The 17,036-nt window shown below is 42.1% G+C and overlaps 1 protein-coding gene across 2 annotated transcripts in view; it reads right to left on the bottom strand.

Annotated features, from left to right (window-relative positions):
- Positions 1–15,247, bottom strand: part of nhsa (Nance-Horan syndrome a (congenital cataracts and dental anomalies)) — a 71,632-nt gene extending 56,385 nt beyond the window's left edge. For both annotated transcript variants that reach the window (XM_035907548.2, XM_006790244.3), the window contains exon 1: positions 14,602–15,247. In XM_035907548.2, coding sequence (XP_035763441.2) covers positions 14,602–14,881 — 280 coding nt within the window. In that variant the 5' untranslated portion in view covers positions 14,882–15,247. The remainder of the gene's footprint in view (positions 1–14,601) is intronic.
- Positions 15,248–17,036: the final 1,789 nt, after the last annotated feature.

Raw genomic sequence — 17,036 nt, 5'->3', positions numbered from 1 at the left:
AGGACTTCGGCTCTAAATACGGGTGTGGCTTCATGCGGAATGTGCCTAGGAAACATTTGGTCGTGAAAAGTTAAGCTGTATTTGGACACATCTGACCGCACGTGCTGCAGAGTTTACATGCAAATGACTTCTGAGCTGCTTTGAAGGACTATCTAGTCAAATTTGTTGTGCGCAGATAGAAGGGCAAACCTCTCACACAGATAGGTGTGGGTAATTTGTGTATTCCAATATTCAAAACAAAAAGTACCTAATAGGCTCGCTAATCTGCTCTGTGTTCATCTTTATTATGCAGCACTTTCCCCACAGATACACGATTTCTGCCGACCTCATTTGCCCATTTGACTACTTGATTAAATTTTCTGTGAGGTAACAATAAAACCACCAGTGACACTTAAAAGTCGGCCCTCAGACATGCTGTTTCAAACCTCAGCAGCACCTCTGGTTGGGAGGCAGGATTTGCTACTCATATTTTTTTTTCTATAAAATGTATAAAATTAATCTTGTAAGAAAGAAAAAAGAGGATGTTTGGCGAACAAAAATGTGAAGGAGTTCGAATGCACTTCACAAACTATCTCAGTTTTTCCCAGAAAGTGAAAGGAAAACACGACACACACTAAAACACAAACAAACCCTGATGTCTGGTTAGAGTTTAGCAGTATTCCTAAAGGAGGACAGAGCTAATATGAAAGTCAGTGCTTCTAATGAAAGACACCTTCCGCCGCATTTTAAGCTGCAGGCTGACAGCCAACAGATGGGGCTTGAGCACAGCACCGCCTTTAGGTATTTTTCTCTGGTGCATCACATCCTACTATATCAGATACACCCCGAGGGAGGGAATACTCTCTTGAGATAAAACGATGTGAACAATCCACAGCAGACCGACCGTCTATTAGTCCTGTGATGCAACAGCGGTCAACACAGCCCTCGCATTTCCCATAAAAGACTCCCCATAAAAAGCTATTTCCAGGAACCTTTTCTCCCGGGTCTGAGAGCGAAAACAAGTCAAAACCACAACTGTAGTGACCGAAACTGTAAATCTTGCTTTTAGACAATCAGAATACTTTCATAAGGTAGCAGCTGATACATATAAAACAAAGCCACGGGGTCACGTTTCATATGAAAACAAACCTGAACTCCTGTCCTGCTGTGATGACCCTTGAAATCACTGTTTCACACACCTTGGGGCATCAAAGCAGGATCGCTATCCTGCCTTCCTTCTTTTTGGCTGCATTCACTTTCTCTGCTGATTTACTGCTTTTCACTGTTGACCACAGCACTCATACTTTACCAAATTAACTGAAGAGAAAAAGTTTTCCAGTCAGTTTTCTTTGCTTCCCAAGCCCATATTCCATTTATCAGGACAGCCCCTGCAGTACGATCAGCTTGCCTCCAACAGCAGCGGGGCAATTCATACTCAGCACAACGGCAGCTTTAAACAGTCAAAAGTTGAGATCAAACAACTATTGCACTGTTACATTTCTTGACAGTACTCTTGTTTTGCCTTGTGCAATAAATCCAGCGCTCCCCTTTTTGTCCCCTCTCCCTATCCTGACTCACCGCAGCAGGTTTATTTCAACTTGAGCCAAGATGAAAGCCAAGAAAGAAAGGCTTAGCCCAACAGGAAAGCTAAAACCAAATCAAACTTAAAGTCCCATCCATCCATCCATCCATCCATCCATCCATCATTTCCCTAATTCAGGGTCACAGAAGGGCTGGAGCCTATCTATCCATCTATCCATCCATCCATCCATCCATCCATCCATCCATCCATCCATCGCCTGCTATGCTCTCTTGCTGCTGCTCTGTCTGCCTTCTACATAGGGAGATATGAGCGTGGAAGGTCAGGAAGCTCCCAGATTCATGCTGCCAAATATTACTGCAGTTATAAATAATAATTTTCTTTTGTCTGGGTTGTTTGAGGTGTACCCATATACAGGATGCAGAGCCATGTGAAGTAATCAAACACAGAGTAAAACCAGACAAACTGAGAAGGACAAAGGGAAACACTGACTATACACATGCAGAAGGATGAAAATGAGATACAAGTGAAACAGAAAGTAAACAAAGAAAATAATTAACTAACACAAAACCTCGACAGAAGGGGTGTGACTGAATTAAAACTCAGCTCCTCTGCTGTAGATGGTGTGAGCGGTATGAAGATAGAAAGTAGAAAAAGCCCCAACAGCCCTACGGCAGTTTCGATGGAGGTTATAAATCTGGGTTTGCGTCAAATATAATTTCACTTTATTCCACCAATCTCCACTTCCCAGAGTGCTGAACACTTAGGTGTTATCCCTCCACTTAGCTGCTGATGAACTGTGCCATTTCTTGTGTGTACAGTAAACAAAGCAGTAGTTTGTTGTGGTAGACTTACAGTACACAGCTCCACACAAGCTCTGGACAGACATAATGCCGGGGTGTGTGAGAATCTAAACAGGTGGAGTCTGTGGATTTACCTATTGTGCAGAAACAACAGTACGACATGTCTTTCAACACATGTTTCCAGAGCTCAGATATCAGTGGAAGTTCCCTCTGACCTCCCCGGCGAGCTCTTCAGGCTGGTAACTGGGAATTTCCTTCAGGATGAGAATCCATTTCTTGGAAATATGTCAGAAATAAGCTAGAATATCCCATTTTCTCTTAATTACATAGATAACGGTAAGAACTGACAGTGGATGTTTGAGGTGTTATGAGATCAGTAACAATGGTCACAATAAACCTCAAAGGATTTCCTTGGAAATCTAAAGAACTCTGTTTCTCTTTCAGTCTGAGTCACAGGATGCTTGATTACTCCGGTTCAACTCCAGTGAAGGTCTGCAGTCAACACCGAGTCTGGGGCTCCTCATTTACAAAAACTCACTGTGGAGTGATTTATACACTAGTGCTGAAAAGCTGCATTAAATATTAAACCAAGCAGATTTACTGCGAGTACAAAGCGTGTATTTTCAGGGTTGATTGGTGGTCAGTAAATGTTTAATTCAGAAAACTGAAAAGCAGAACATAATGGAGAACAGGTCATCCATTTTTATGGCACTGCACTTTTTTGCTGCTATAGCAGGATGGTCTCTTCCCAGTGGGGCTGCTGGGAGCGGAACTGGCTGAATCCCAAAAAAAGAAACTAGGATACTGAAAAGAGGGACAGTGATAGAGAGAGACTCTGAGAGCTCAGAGAAAGCTTGCAGTCAGAAGGGAAGAACAAAGTATAAAAAAAAAAGCCGGAGGCAGTGGACAGGCTCCGAAATTACTGGCGAAAATAAAAGATTAATCGGGATGGCGAGGAAATGTCCCAGACGAGGAGGGTAAGAAGAAGAAGAAGGGAGGAACAAAAGCTGAAGGAGGGTGAATTTATGTGCTTCACGGCACAATGAGCCGGTTAGTGAAGAGTCATCCTGACCTGTCCAGTGTTATCTGAGGCATTAAACCTCGACTCGTCCGAACAAACGGAAATTCGTGTTTTTCCTAAAACAGAAATAATCCCCAGAAGACTGCAGGAATAAATAAAGGAATGAGTTTAGACAGTGACACGGTGTTGAAGTGTCAAGAGGCAGACCAACAAAACCTCTGTATCCAGGTCAGTCTGTTCAAAAACACTCCAGCAGCTTCTTGTATCACCAAAAGTGCAAATCAGTGTGACGGGAGAAAGCCCAGAGGAGGGAACAAGCACAGCAGGGGGCAGATAAGACTGCGGAGAAAGAGTTGGACTCTGAAATGACAGAAGTCAAATGAGAAGAGCAGAGGGAGGTTTATGAGATCGCTTGGAGAAGGTTTTTTCTTCAGCAGTACCTCCTCGTTTTGTCGTTTCCAGCTTCACATTTCCATTCTTGCGCTCTACTACAGTAGCTTTGCATGATTCATTCAAAACAGGCCTTTGACAAGATGATAACCACAACCTGGAATGAATCTGCACCTAATTTGAAACAATTTTGTGTATTTTCTTGTCGTTTTTGACCATTTGATTGATAAAAGTGGCGTCGTCTGCCTGAAAATTCTGACAAAAACACAATAGTTAAACATTAAAGTTATGCCGAGATCACTCAGGGAGAAAGCTATAAGCAACACACTGTCTCCTCCCACACGATGAACAAACTCAGTGTGACCTTTGCTGATTTGCTTACTTAAAAAGCGTCGCTGAATTTTGTGACAATGTTGCTAAGTTTGCGAGGTCGACATGAACCGAAGCACCATTATCACTGCTGTGAGAGGGACGGCAGGCTGTCAAGCAGAGATGGTAAACAATGCCACATTTTTAGAGCGCATTAGACCTTGGTGAACCGAAACATTGATAAAATCATGTAAATGATCGCTGAGAGACAAAGTTACAGGCAACAGAATATCTGTTTTTTCAGAGAGAGTTTCTATAATATGATGATGATATGGGAAGATTTAGTCACTGAGTTTCAAAAAGAAATCAAATACTTTGCCTGATTGCTTTTAATCTTTAAATACATTTGTATTTTCTCTGGGTTTTACCAGCACGTGGCAGGATGAAATGCACTGTTACCAGTCAAATGTCATTAAACGACAAAAACAGACTAAGTATGTACAACTTCCTGCAGGGAGTCAGACCGGTAAGGCCTGTGTGGTGTGTGAGATTAGATGCTACTGCACAAACAAGGGAAACATGCAAAGCCAAAGAAAGACGGTCACGGCTGTCAAAAACTCTCACGGACAAATCTAGCACTGCAACCACGGGAGCACTTTGGGGTCGGGGTGATCTTCGAAGAACGGTCAAGCAGTTCCAGGTGAAAACTGAGTGGTGTTTTTTGCTTGGATTGCCACCGCCTACTCACTAAGTTGGTATGAAAAGTCACTGATGCTAAACAACAAAGTTTCTAAAATCGACCTAAAATCAACCTCCATCCATCCATTTGCTTTCGCTTATCGTTTTTCAGGTTCGCGGGAGGGCTGGAGCCTATCCCAGCTGTCTTAGAGCAAGAGGCAGGGTATGCTCTGGACAGGTCACCAGTCTGTCGCAGGGCTAAAGCAAAAATCAACCTAAAATCTGAATCTCAGTGTAAGACATATGTCTGCGTGTGTTTGCTTGTTTCTCTGGCCACAAACTCCAACTACACGATCAGGATTGGAGCAGCCAAACTTGGCAGACGCGTACATCTTTGCCCCCTGATGGGTCTTATCTTTGTTAGATGTTATGATTGCCTAGTTATAGTTGCCTAGTAACCACCTATCAAAGAGCCAAAATTACCTGTTTTTTGCCTTTATGCACCTACAACACCTTATAAAAGTATCGTTTTATTTTCACAGCCAACAGCAGAAATAGGCCAAAGAATACTGTAATTGAAAACAAACATCTTGAATACATGGAGAAATCCAAAGCTTGCACCTAAACAGCCATTCTAATATGGGAAAGACACCTAAAACCCTCAATGTCACAGCTTCTGCTTCTGAGGACAAAGGAAGCAGATAAAAATAGACCTAAAGTGACGGGCTTAACGTTTACACACACCCACATATCCAACAGGTGCCTTCTGTTTTAGCATCACTCGGGTGATGGTGCGGTGATTGATGAAAAGGCTCTTTCATCTTTAAAAGACTCAACCTGGCTGATCCGTGCGCTTGTATACAGAGGCGGGGTGAGGGAAGTTCACATTCCAGTCAAAGCCCAGTCTAAACACCTGCATGGCAAAGACTGCTGCACAATCACACGTGTTTCCTGCCTGTTAAAAAGCCACTCTGTCAGTTTCAACTTACATTGCTCCAGATTTTTCCAGCGTTTAGTAACGTTGCACGAGTTTCTTTAAAGTCATGACGCACAGTTGCGGTCAAGGATCACTTATAGACTGAAATTCACTGCAGTCTATAATGTTGTGTTGGTAAAAGGTCTTTGAAATATAATTGCAAGCATTCGCTTAATTTAAATCTCTTCATATTTTTTACAGGTATGACTCACCATCTGTGTTTAAGATCCTTTATCTTTTACTTCCTACTAATCTCTAACAGCCGACAGCGGGCCGGCTATTCATGTGGACTTCAGAAGAATTCCACTTGACTTTTTATCTTTTTTTTTGCCTGCAAAGATCTAACTTCTCTTATGAATAATAGCGTTGCGTAATATTTAAATGTGTCTTGGTGATCTGAGAGGAAGGTAAAAGCAGGGTGGGATATAAAGTCATTTAAAGGCAGTCTGAGTTAGGGAATCAGCACGGGTGCCCTGAAAGGCTTCTTGTGAGACAAAAGCCAGCCGACAATGGTTTTACAGCCCTGCGAGCTGTCAATATTTCTCCAGGTTGCCACGGAAAAGAATGTGGTGCGACGTCGTAAATGCATGCTGCAGTAAAGTTAGTCTAACCTGCAGAGACGTGTATATTTAATCTTTGGAGGAAATGTTGTTTCAGCCACAGTACAGGATAACAGATGCGTGTGGATAGACGTTTGGGTAGATGTTGTGGAAGAAATCTTCCAGTTTTGTCTGTTGGCGACGCTCCTGGATGCACTAACTGGAGCGCTATAAGGTGCTGAGAGATAACAGCCATGTTTTAAAGACTCCACATTGGGAGATTGGAAGGGCGACATGTTGCAAGTCACAGGTTAATTTATAACAAAAGATATAGCAGTTAGAGAAAATGTCACAATGTGTGTAAGCCCAGGATCATGATTAACATCTGATAACTTGTCGTGCCCTACGGAGGTCATGTTAGCCATAAAACGACAGGCACTGTGCTGAAGCCTAACGGCTGATTTAAATCTGAGTCAACTTACAGGACCTGGAGGAAGTAAAAGACAAAAAAGCAGCCATGAGTAACAACCAGGATGAATGACTTTGTTTACTTTATTGATCTGACAGTTTAATTAGACCTGGCCCAGGACTGGGTTTTGTCGGCCTGGCGACCTGTGGCTATTCAGCCTCATGTCAAACGGTAAATCCACTTTAATTGGCCGGTCAAGTCTTTAGAGGGCGAATGATAAGCAAGATGGAGGCGGCTGTGTTTGCTCTTTTGTGTTTTGATGGGCTGTGATTGGAGGGGGTTGGGAGGTCAGCGGGCTTTTAAGGTCAGGGGGTGGGTGGGTGGCTCCCCCTGCCACCAGTGAATTGGAGAATTTTATTCATTAACTGTCTGTGTGGTAGAGACGCTCACATACACCTCAGGGCAGAGAGACGTGTTATCATGATGCTTGATTTATGCTCTAAGCAAAACCTTTCACTAACAACAAACCAATGCTTTACTTTCTCTGGAGGAACCTGAGCCTATTCACCTGAAAATATACAAAAGACCAGCAGAGGGATTTTAGCAGACAGCCTGAGGAGCACTTGCACTCATGGAGGGTCCCACCGCAGGAATGCAATGTGTAATAACTAACACGTTTCACTCAATCAAAGCAATGAAAAGCCTTAACCATAATTTTAGCGAAACGCCTCCTTTCATAAACAAACAGAGCCTCCAGCTTCTCCCCCTTTCTTCCCTAATGACACCAGCTATCCATGCCAATTTAGGGAGCATGTGTGGGGTGCAAGGTCTCAGAAGTGCAAGGGAGCGCTGTGGTTTCCTGGTCACTGGCTTTTTGGGAATGGTTGACTTGACAGAACGGTTCAGCAGAAACCACTTCAATCGCAGGCCAGGCAACCCACCCGGGGCTGAGGTGCTGAGACGCACACGTGGTTAATGAGGCCTCGTGAACGGGAAGCCTTCAGTTCAGTTTGGTGCAAAGACTCAACTTTAAATATAGAACACAAAACCAAACAACGAGTTTGGTCCAGCTTGATCAGCTAAGAACTTTTTTTTAAATAATCTGCTCCATAAAAAAATGCAAAGTCATGGAGATGAATATAAACCGCAAAGGAAGTAGAAAGAAATGACATCAGCTATATGACAGTTGAATGAAAACAACAAGCCTCAGCATCAAGGCTGTCTCGGCCTTCTCTGTGTCTGTCTGGGAAGAGGAGGAAAGGGGGGGATGGTGCAGGAATGAGTGAGCAAAGTCTTTGAAAATCTGCTCTATAATTAGCTGGGCTACTATATCAATGGAAGGTTGTCTGGACCTGCAGAAATATGCATTCTGATAATGAAAGGGAAAAGAGAAGCGGAGAGTCGAAAAGCAGTGATGTATTTCCTCTCTGTGTCTTTCTCCCTCTCTGTTCCACCACTACATAAACTAACCTCAGTTACTTGACAAATAAAAACCGAATCACATTAGAGGACGCTACCGATAAAATCTGATTTCCCTCACTGACAAAACATTTCCTTCCTACGTTATCTGAAGCTCTGTGATGAATTCCACCATTGACAAATATTGACTTTGGATGGACTCGTCAGCGCTGCCTCACTTAGTAAATCAAAGTCGCAGTAATGGCTCAACTGGATCAATTAAATGCATAAGAGAACGCTGTCGGCAGGATAATGTGGGTTATCGGTCTGAGCTGCTTCAGTGGAGTTTAAAGCACCGAGGGGACACGCTACTGCCATCCACAGAACTTCTATTACAGGCTTGCCAGAGCTGCACGACGGTCACATAGATGAAGTGGAAGACTGGAGTGAAGTCCACAGACAGGACGTTTCGGAACGTTCGTCATGGGCAGTTTAGGCAGGAGAAAAGCTCCTGTGAAAGTGAGGAACTGCTCTCGTCTTAAATGTTACATAAAATGCAGTGTTTGTGTGTCAGAGAAAGTACTGCGTGACCTGATTTGTTTCATTTCAATCATATTTGATGACTTCTTTGACAGATACAAATGTAGTAAATGTGTATTCTGCACACTTTGTCTTATCTTAAAGATAAGGTGTTGGTTCTGGTTGACCGTGGAATTACAAGCCATTTTACTGCATTATTCCAGTAACTATGCCCCGGAAAATGACACAATTTTAAATGTACCCAGCAGATACACCCAGCGATCGTGGCTCAAGAGTTGGGTGTTCGTCTTGTAATCGGAAGGTTGCCGGTTTGAGCCTGGCTCGGACAGTCTCGGTCGTCATGTCCTTGGGCAAGACACTTCACCTACCGCCTACTGATGGCCAGAGGGGCTGATGGCGCGATATGGCAGCCTCGCCTCTGTCAGTCTGCCCCAGGGCAGCTGTGGCTACAACTGTAGCTTGCCTTCACCAGTGTGTGAGAGTGAATGAATAGTGGTATTGTAAAGCACTTTGGGGAGTCCCGAAAAGAGCTATATAAATGCAATCCATCATTATATCACGGCCCCTTCTATTTTTCACGATTGCCAATATACGTATACATAAAAAAGCCAATAAAAGGCCAAATCATTAGATGACAGTTCAGGTTTTTCTCTCAGAGTTTTTAAGTTGTTGGTTGACTCCTGCCAGTCTAAAGTGTCAAGCTCCATGTTTTTTGTTAATACCAAAGCTAAAACCATTAACTGTTAGGGGTGGGGGAAAAAATCGATACTGTGTAGTATCGTGATATTTTGTTTGCTAATAATGTATCGATACAGGGACAGCAGAAATCGATATTTTGTTACAAACAATTTTTTCGTGGACTGGAACATGCTCTGACTTCAGAGCATGTTCCAGTCCACGATCAGCTCCTTTTTCTGAGCAAGAATCCTGACATTCCTTCACTGTCCAAATGTGTTTAACTGTTCTTTTGGCAGCAATAAACATGACAGTTTACTTATTTTAATTTAAGACATGTTTTATTTTAATTAAGTTTAAAACTTTTTTATTTAATGTAAAATTATATTTTGTTTTAATTTACTTTCAAATTCTTCAGTTGCTGAAGGGGCTGCATAGTTTTCATAAATTGCATAGTTCAGAATAGCTATAATTGTACCAGATGGTTGCATTCAGTTAAGTTGGACTAGACTGTAATACAAACCGTTCAGTTTGTCAACAATAAAACTGACTGAAATGAGAGAAAGACTGAGTGTGAGACTTTGATATTAGATAAAATTAATATTGATAAAGTTTACCTTTATGTACAGAATTTGAATATCGCAAAATATTTTTAAAAATTGCAATAATATCGTATCGTGCGTTAAGTATTGTGATAATATCGTATCGTGAGTTGTATGGTGATTCCCACCTCTATTAACTGTTAGCTAATATATCGTTTTAGGCTACAGTTTCTAGTTTTACCTAATCAAGAACCAGGCAAACGTTACAACCTAATACTGTATTTCTTGTTCCACTGATGTCCAGTAAAGTGAATGAGGTCAAGTGACATTTGCTGCTTTCGGTGCTGTATGTTGACAAAACTATTGGTCATACCTCATAATCTTTAGTTCAGGTGTTTTCAGTCCCATTTCTACACCCAACAGGTGCCTTTACAAACATCTGTAAAAGAATGGGTCATTCTAAAGAGCTCACTGAAGTCAACAGTGCAGTGGTTAGGCCTGATTTAGACTTGTGCAGAGAATCTTTGAATAGAATATGACATAACCATACGTAAGTGGGAAACAGGCATTTATGCGCAGTACATGTTAATTACCGTATGGTTATGCCCCGGTGTTTTATATGAAGTGCCATCCAACTTGACAGAAATAAAATGCTAGGACTTTTCCCCCTCCTGGGTCTCCATTCTTTGCTGTCGACAGTTTTTCCCAGAGGTAAACATACTCATCCCTCCAGTTTTTCCACTTCTTTGTACATTCCTTCACGTCCATTCTGATAGTTTAACCAATTTCCCTTTAGGAATTTGTTGACATTTGTGAATCCCTGTATTGATGCTATGATTGTTATTTCTTATATCGAGACAATGACTCATAAATTCAAACACTGCCAAAAATGCACAGCAGGAATCAATGCCGCTGCTCAGGCCAGTCAAAATAGTTGCAACCCGATGTGTAGTTACATTTCACGGATGCACATCAGGTTAAGTCATTACTAGTGAAACATACGTCATGTATAACAGTATTGCACCAATGCAACAAGTCAGTTTGTGAAATTTCTTCCCTTCTAGATATTCCAAGATCAACTCTTTAATGGTATAATTGTGACGTGAACTGAGGAGTTCCAAACCTCCTCTCACATGAACATCTGTACAAAAACTGTGCACTGGGAGCTTCACTGCATGGGTTTCCATGACTGTGTGCAGAGGTGCACATATGTTTGGTCTGTGCCATAACAGTGCTAAATGCACAATTAAGAATTAGAGCTATAACGGGTAGATTGCTCTACACAAATCCAATGCATCATTAAATTGTACTCAACAACCACCACCACGACTGTCACAGCAGCCAGGTTTAACAACTTGGCAGAAATCACGCAGTCCCTCTTTTGCTCTTAGTAAAAATGGTTTGCTTGCAAGCAGCTGAAGCTACAAATTAAAACCAGACAGCTTCCAGTAGTAAAAATCTGTCCCTTCCCGACAGACGCTCTATATTCATATGCCGATATCTCTTTATAGAGCTTATGATCCGATGTGAACTAATGCCAGCTCATTGGTATTACTTCTGTTGTTTGAAGCCTTTCGTCAGCATTTTACGGTATTACTGAAGGTTTATGTTGTAATACTACAACCAGTCACAAGTCTTATCACTTTCAACTGCAGTCACAAGATTATCAGGTAAGACTCTGCACACAGTTTGCACACGAAGGTCTTGCAGTGGATTTAGGGAGTTCAGATCTCGTGCTGGAGTTCTGCTCAGTTTGTCTCTGTGCTGCTCTGAGTCTGCTCTGTTCCTCCTTTATTCTGGATTTATTCTTCTGCAGTCTCTGGCGTGGTCTGTACAAGGAATGTGGTGAACTGCCAGCCATGTGCTCTTGGACCAGAAAAGCCAGAGGGCCACTTGCCGCCACAACTATTACAGTGCTTCATTCGTACTGAGCCAGTGTAACCTAAAACCCAGCAGAGTCCTCTAAAATGAGACTGCACGGAGGAGCTCTGATGGCAGTTCAGCTCACTGATGGGGTGTCACAGGAGAGCTGTTCAAACACAGGACTTATATGACTTGTATGTGTTTGTGTGTGTGCAAGAAAGAATACCAAAAAGAAATGACAGATTTTTACTTTACAAAGGCAATGCAAAAGAAATCAGTGAGAGTGAGAGCATCAATTTCAGTGTTTAAAGACAGATTTGCTTAAGTGTAAAGTACAGGACACCACGTATACAGCTGGTGTAGCTGATAAAGAATCAAAGCAAGTGAAAGAGATGCACAGCATTCCCAGCAAAAAAAGGACTGGTTTGACCCAAATGTGTCAGCATCTCACCCTGGATTTAAAAACAGGCCTGCATGCAAATATTACCACAGCGAGCTGCAATATTAAAGCAGCAGGCTGCTAACGTGGCACAGCAGAGCGACACCTTACCAACAGGTTAGCATCTGATCCTGCATGTTTCAATATTGGCGAATGAATCTACATTGCGTCCTCCACCTCCAGCAGTCGTCCTGTGGTCAAGTCACAGCCACATCATGAAAGCCACCCCACCCCCTCGCAGCGCCTACTGAGCTATCTGTGCTCCATTTACACCAATTGTCATTCAGATAGGGCAGGGTACTGCTGTTTATGGCTACCCGTGACACACATTAATATGAAAAGCATAATTAAGAGCAATTAGGCTTTTCTAGGGAAGGGGGTTAGCTAGAAACACAGCATGCAAAATCTGTTGTGACGTTTCATCCAGTAATATTACTTGCATGTATTACTTGCATGTAACAACAGTAAATGTTTAAAATGGGGATAGAAGCAGCTTGAATTGAGAGAGGATTGCCATCACTTGAAAGGGGTAGCTACCATCACCGTTGCCTTTGACTTACAGCTTCAAGATAACCCATGAACGAGAGACTCCTACTGATCATGTGCGGCTTATTGTGACTGAATCCTACAAAACAAGCCACACAAAACTACACACATCTGTTGATTAAAAGAAATCTCCGAAGAAATCTTAAAGTTTATATTGAGTTTAAGAGGGGTCAGCAGATATCCATCCTGCACATAAATACCTTAAGGCAAAGCAACCCATTCACAGACCACAGGAAGCAGGTTCTGCATGGGGAACATGCGAGGACTTGCTGAACGTAAACTAAAAGAGGGGGGGTAAATGCACTGGGGTATATCCAGGCTGCAGAAACTGTTCTGGGGATGGATAATTGTGGGATGTGGACAGAAGAGAGAGGGGTATGCAGGTTCTCTAAGTGCTTACTTGAGAGGAGTGTCATTTTAAACACACACTCACACACACACACACACACACACACACACACACACACACACACACACACACACACACACACACACACACACACACTTATCAAAACACATCACCCCCGAGTCACTCAGGGAAGGGAGATTAAAGGAGCCAGGGGATGGCCACATGCTGTGTTATCAGGCTAATGAATGCTTTCTGGTGGCCAAGCAAAGTTTTACATATGAAGAAGGGCAAGTGTGAATAACATGTTTAATCTTAACACGCCAAGAAGTCAGCTCAGGGCAAGAAGTCTTTCTGTTTTTACAAATAACAGCAGCCCACACCGACACTCACTGGAGCTTTTACTTGCCAGAAGGTTACCGTAGTGAGAAGGACGGAGGAAAAAAGACCTGCTTGCTTCTTTAATTCATTCACGGTTAAAGTGAATTATGTTGGAGCTTGATCACACATGGGTGAAAGTGAAAGGGCCAGAGACAGGGGCATCATAATCTTCAAACTTCCTCATATCGGTATTATGGCAAATCACTTTAAAAGGAATGAGTGACAGAGGGATGAGCCTTTTCCTCACATATCACAGCTCCATATCCTCCATGTAACATACACCAAGACTGCCATGATCCTGATGGTCTTGAAAGGGGAGATGACCAAAAATGATCGAACTGAATTTTTCCTGCTCAAAACGAGCCTTTGGAGGATGACTGCACAGGTAAGCAGGACTAGTCTATTGCAGTTAAAGCACACCTGTTGCCTTAGTTACCAGGACTCTTTTAGCTCTTTAAGAAAGAAACATTATGGTAAAATGGGTTAAATTAAGCCCGACAAAATACAGATTAAAACCTTTTTATTTTCTTTTGGTAGAAGGTCAAAATTCTCTACTTGAATGAAAAACATTCATTAATAGTGGTATCTATTAAAAAATTCAAATCTCCTCTTTCATTGATGCACACATGTTCTCTTTAATCATAGCATATTTAAGTGTTTTTTATATATATATATATATATATATATATATATATATATATATATATATATATATATATATATATATATATATATATATATATATATATATATATATATATTAGAGGTCACTAAAGAGCCGCATATGGTTATGATCTGTCAGGTTTTAATGTAGTTGTTAAATCTGTGGCTCTTTTATGTCAGCAAAGAAAATGCTGATGGAGAGAGTCATTGCTTGGGTGAGTTATGGCAAATTAATAGCCGGATTTAAGTGGTTGATAGTTTGAGGCTGGGACAGCCAAACTGTCACACACCCATCGGCGTGGGAAGACAGCACAGGTCTCTCTAGAAAATATATAAAAAATAAAGTTATTAAATGACCTTTGAGCCACTTTCTTACAGCTTGGGCTGGTTTTGAGCTACTGTAGCAGCAATAAAACAACTTTTATTTAAATCTGCGTCATTTTTTGGAATAAACGTCACTGATGGAAAATAAAAGCGGTGACTCCTCGTGCAGCTGTCTCCCAGAGCCGCGCGCTCGCAGGCAGCTCGGGTATAAGCAGATACTCAGAGCGGGTCGGTACTCACGCACTGCCTCCTGTTTGGGGTCCAGCTCGGAGCAGGTCTGTTGAAGTTGGCCGATCCTGCCCTGTAGCCCCCGGACCCGCTGGTTGGTGGTTGTGAGCTCGTTTTCCAGCTCCTGGAATATGGAGTAGGCATGTTTGGCCAGGTCCGACAGCTGCCGCAAGGTCCGAGATAGAGCCACATTACTGATGGAGACCAGATCCTCGAAAACCAGACCCTCTTCATTTGGGACTTGATACCTGCACAGTAACTGGGGTTCCACTATTCTTTTGGCAAATGGCATATTGTTGTGGAGCGGGAAATAAATCCAAGAAAAGTCACCCAGGAGTGAGAAGAAAGTTGCTGTGCCCCCTCGGCCCCCGATCCAGTTTGACTGAACTCAGCTGCTGCTGCCGCTGGTGCCCCCCATCCTTTCATTTGTTAGAGAGGACTGTTGTGCTCCTCGCCGCTGCGCCGGGTCATCTGCTGCCCTAATGCTGGTGTGTTTTTCACTGCTACGAAGTAAAAGAGGTGGTTTTTAAAAAGAAGCATGTGGGAAGTCCCGGAGTGGAGTTCCGGGGATGAGTGGATCCGGACTCCGCCTGCTTCAACCCTGTAAACACTCCACAGCAAACGCTTCAGATGCATTGGAGGCATAGCAGAACGAACACTACAGAATATTAAAAGAGCAATTAATTAAAAGGCCATATTTTTAAATTCTTCTTCTTCTTCTTCTTCTAAAGTTGTTCTTTTTTAGAATAAGCATGGATGTTGGTTTTCTTTGCGTTTTGGGGATGGACAGTGAACACTTAACTCCCTGCAGTCTGGTGGATTTCCTGCAGCAGTTTATGCTATAGCATGAACCTCATGTCTTTGTTTACGTAAAGAAAAACACAAAAATCAGTGACTGGGTAACATTAACTGGACTGTAATGCAGTGAGGCTCTGGGGCATGATGCATTGCTTTCAGGGAATGTTATTTGTATAGCCCAGTATCATCTGTAATGGTTCAAAGGTCCTCACAGGCATACAAAATATATTAAAAGCAGGGAAAAGACAAGCAGACAAGCAAACAGGCAAACATATATGAAAAATACAAAGTATTACTGAGGAAAATGTGCATCTGCTTTGCATCTAAATCTGATAAAACCTGTGGTTAGTTTTACAAAAGTGCCACTACTTGCTCAAATTAGATCCATGCAGGTTATTTGCAGTTAAAAGTCCTTAACAGATGGCCCATAAGCTGTTAATAAGACAAAAAGAAAATGCAGCCAAATAAAAATAAGAGGAAGGAAAGAGAGAAAACTAAGTTAGGAAGGTTAACGAAGTGTCCTTAAATGTGTTTGAAAAAAACATTGCGCAAACAGTTGCTTGCTTTAAAGGAAAATATATGCTAAACTGGGAGACAAAGAAGGGATTTCATTATTGGGGTAATATATTAAAATGTCAAAGGTCTCACACATGTGCACCTCAGCAGTTACTGAGATTACCTGAAAACAAAAATGTTAGTTATCATTTCCTTAAGATTAGTTAAGAAACTTCTGAATTTCTTTCGAGAATTCTTTTGAGACAAAGTCCTGATGTCTGACCTCCTTCTTGTTTTTCTTTCTGGCTTTATAACCTGCCTCCACCTGCAAAGCATCAGAGGAGAGAAGGACACACATGAAGGAGAGAAGGAGACACTTCATGTCATTGTTTTTATTTTGATTTTAGTTTACCATACAATATTCAGCAGCGCTATCTACTCATAGATAATAATCATATCTGGGAGTAAAAATGACCCAGTCTTTAAGTAAGAAGAGCTGCTCCATTGTGAGCCATTGCTGTACTGCTGTTTTATTGGGTGTGTTTTTACCAGTTGGTTTTACGAATTTGATTAGATGCATGCAAAATGGTCAGGGTTTAATAAAAGCTTTGGCAATATTCAAGTTAAACACATCACATGTATTACGTGTCATAGAGAGGGTGTTTGCTAACTAGTGGTAGGTGGGGACATTCAATGCATTCATGCCAACCATTATGTTTTTTTAGCTTTTGAGTTCTTGAGACTGCATTTGAGCTCCAAAGTGACTGATGTGCAGTCCTCTATGCCATTCAGCTACGTCTCTGACAAGGCAGATGTCTTGGACTGCAGCTATCTCCTCGCTCTGCTCAGTTCTCCACCTGCTGCATATCCTGGTTGATGTGGCTCTGCAGCCAGCAGCAGATCTCACCCAACAAGATGTACCGCTGCCAACTGCAGTCCAACACACTGGAGCTGGAATACAATACCAACCTGATCAGCATGCAGGTAACGAAACAGAAGGTGGGATGGGCTGTGTATCCGAGTGCTAAAAATGATGCATTTGTTTCAATGTTTCACAAGAAGCTCAAACAACACAAACATATTAACCCAAAGTAAGTCATGTTGTTGTTTTTTTCTTTAGTTCTAGTCTTAAAGTAAATCCAGAGTATTAAAAT

This window comes from Neolamprologus brichardi, chromosome 23 (assembly GCF_056152115.1).
Source record: "Neolamprologus brichardi isolate AB-2024 chromosome 23, ASM5615211v1, whole genome shotgun sequence".
Lineage (NCBI taxonomy): Eukaryota > Metazoa > Chordata > Actinopteri > Cichliformes > Cichlidae > Neolamprologus > Neolamprologus brichardi.
The sequence above is the reverse complement of the archived record's forward strand: the minus strand, read 5'-3'. Positions and strand labels throughout refer to the sequence as shown.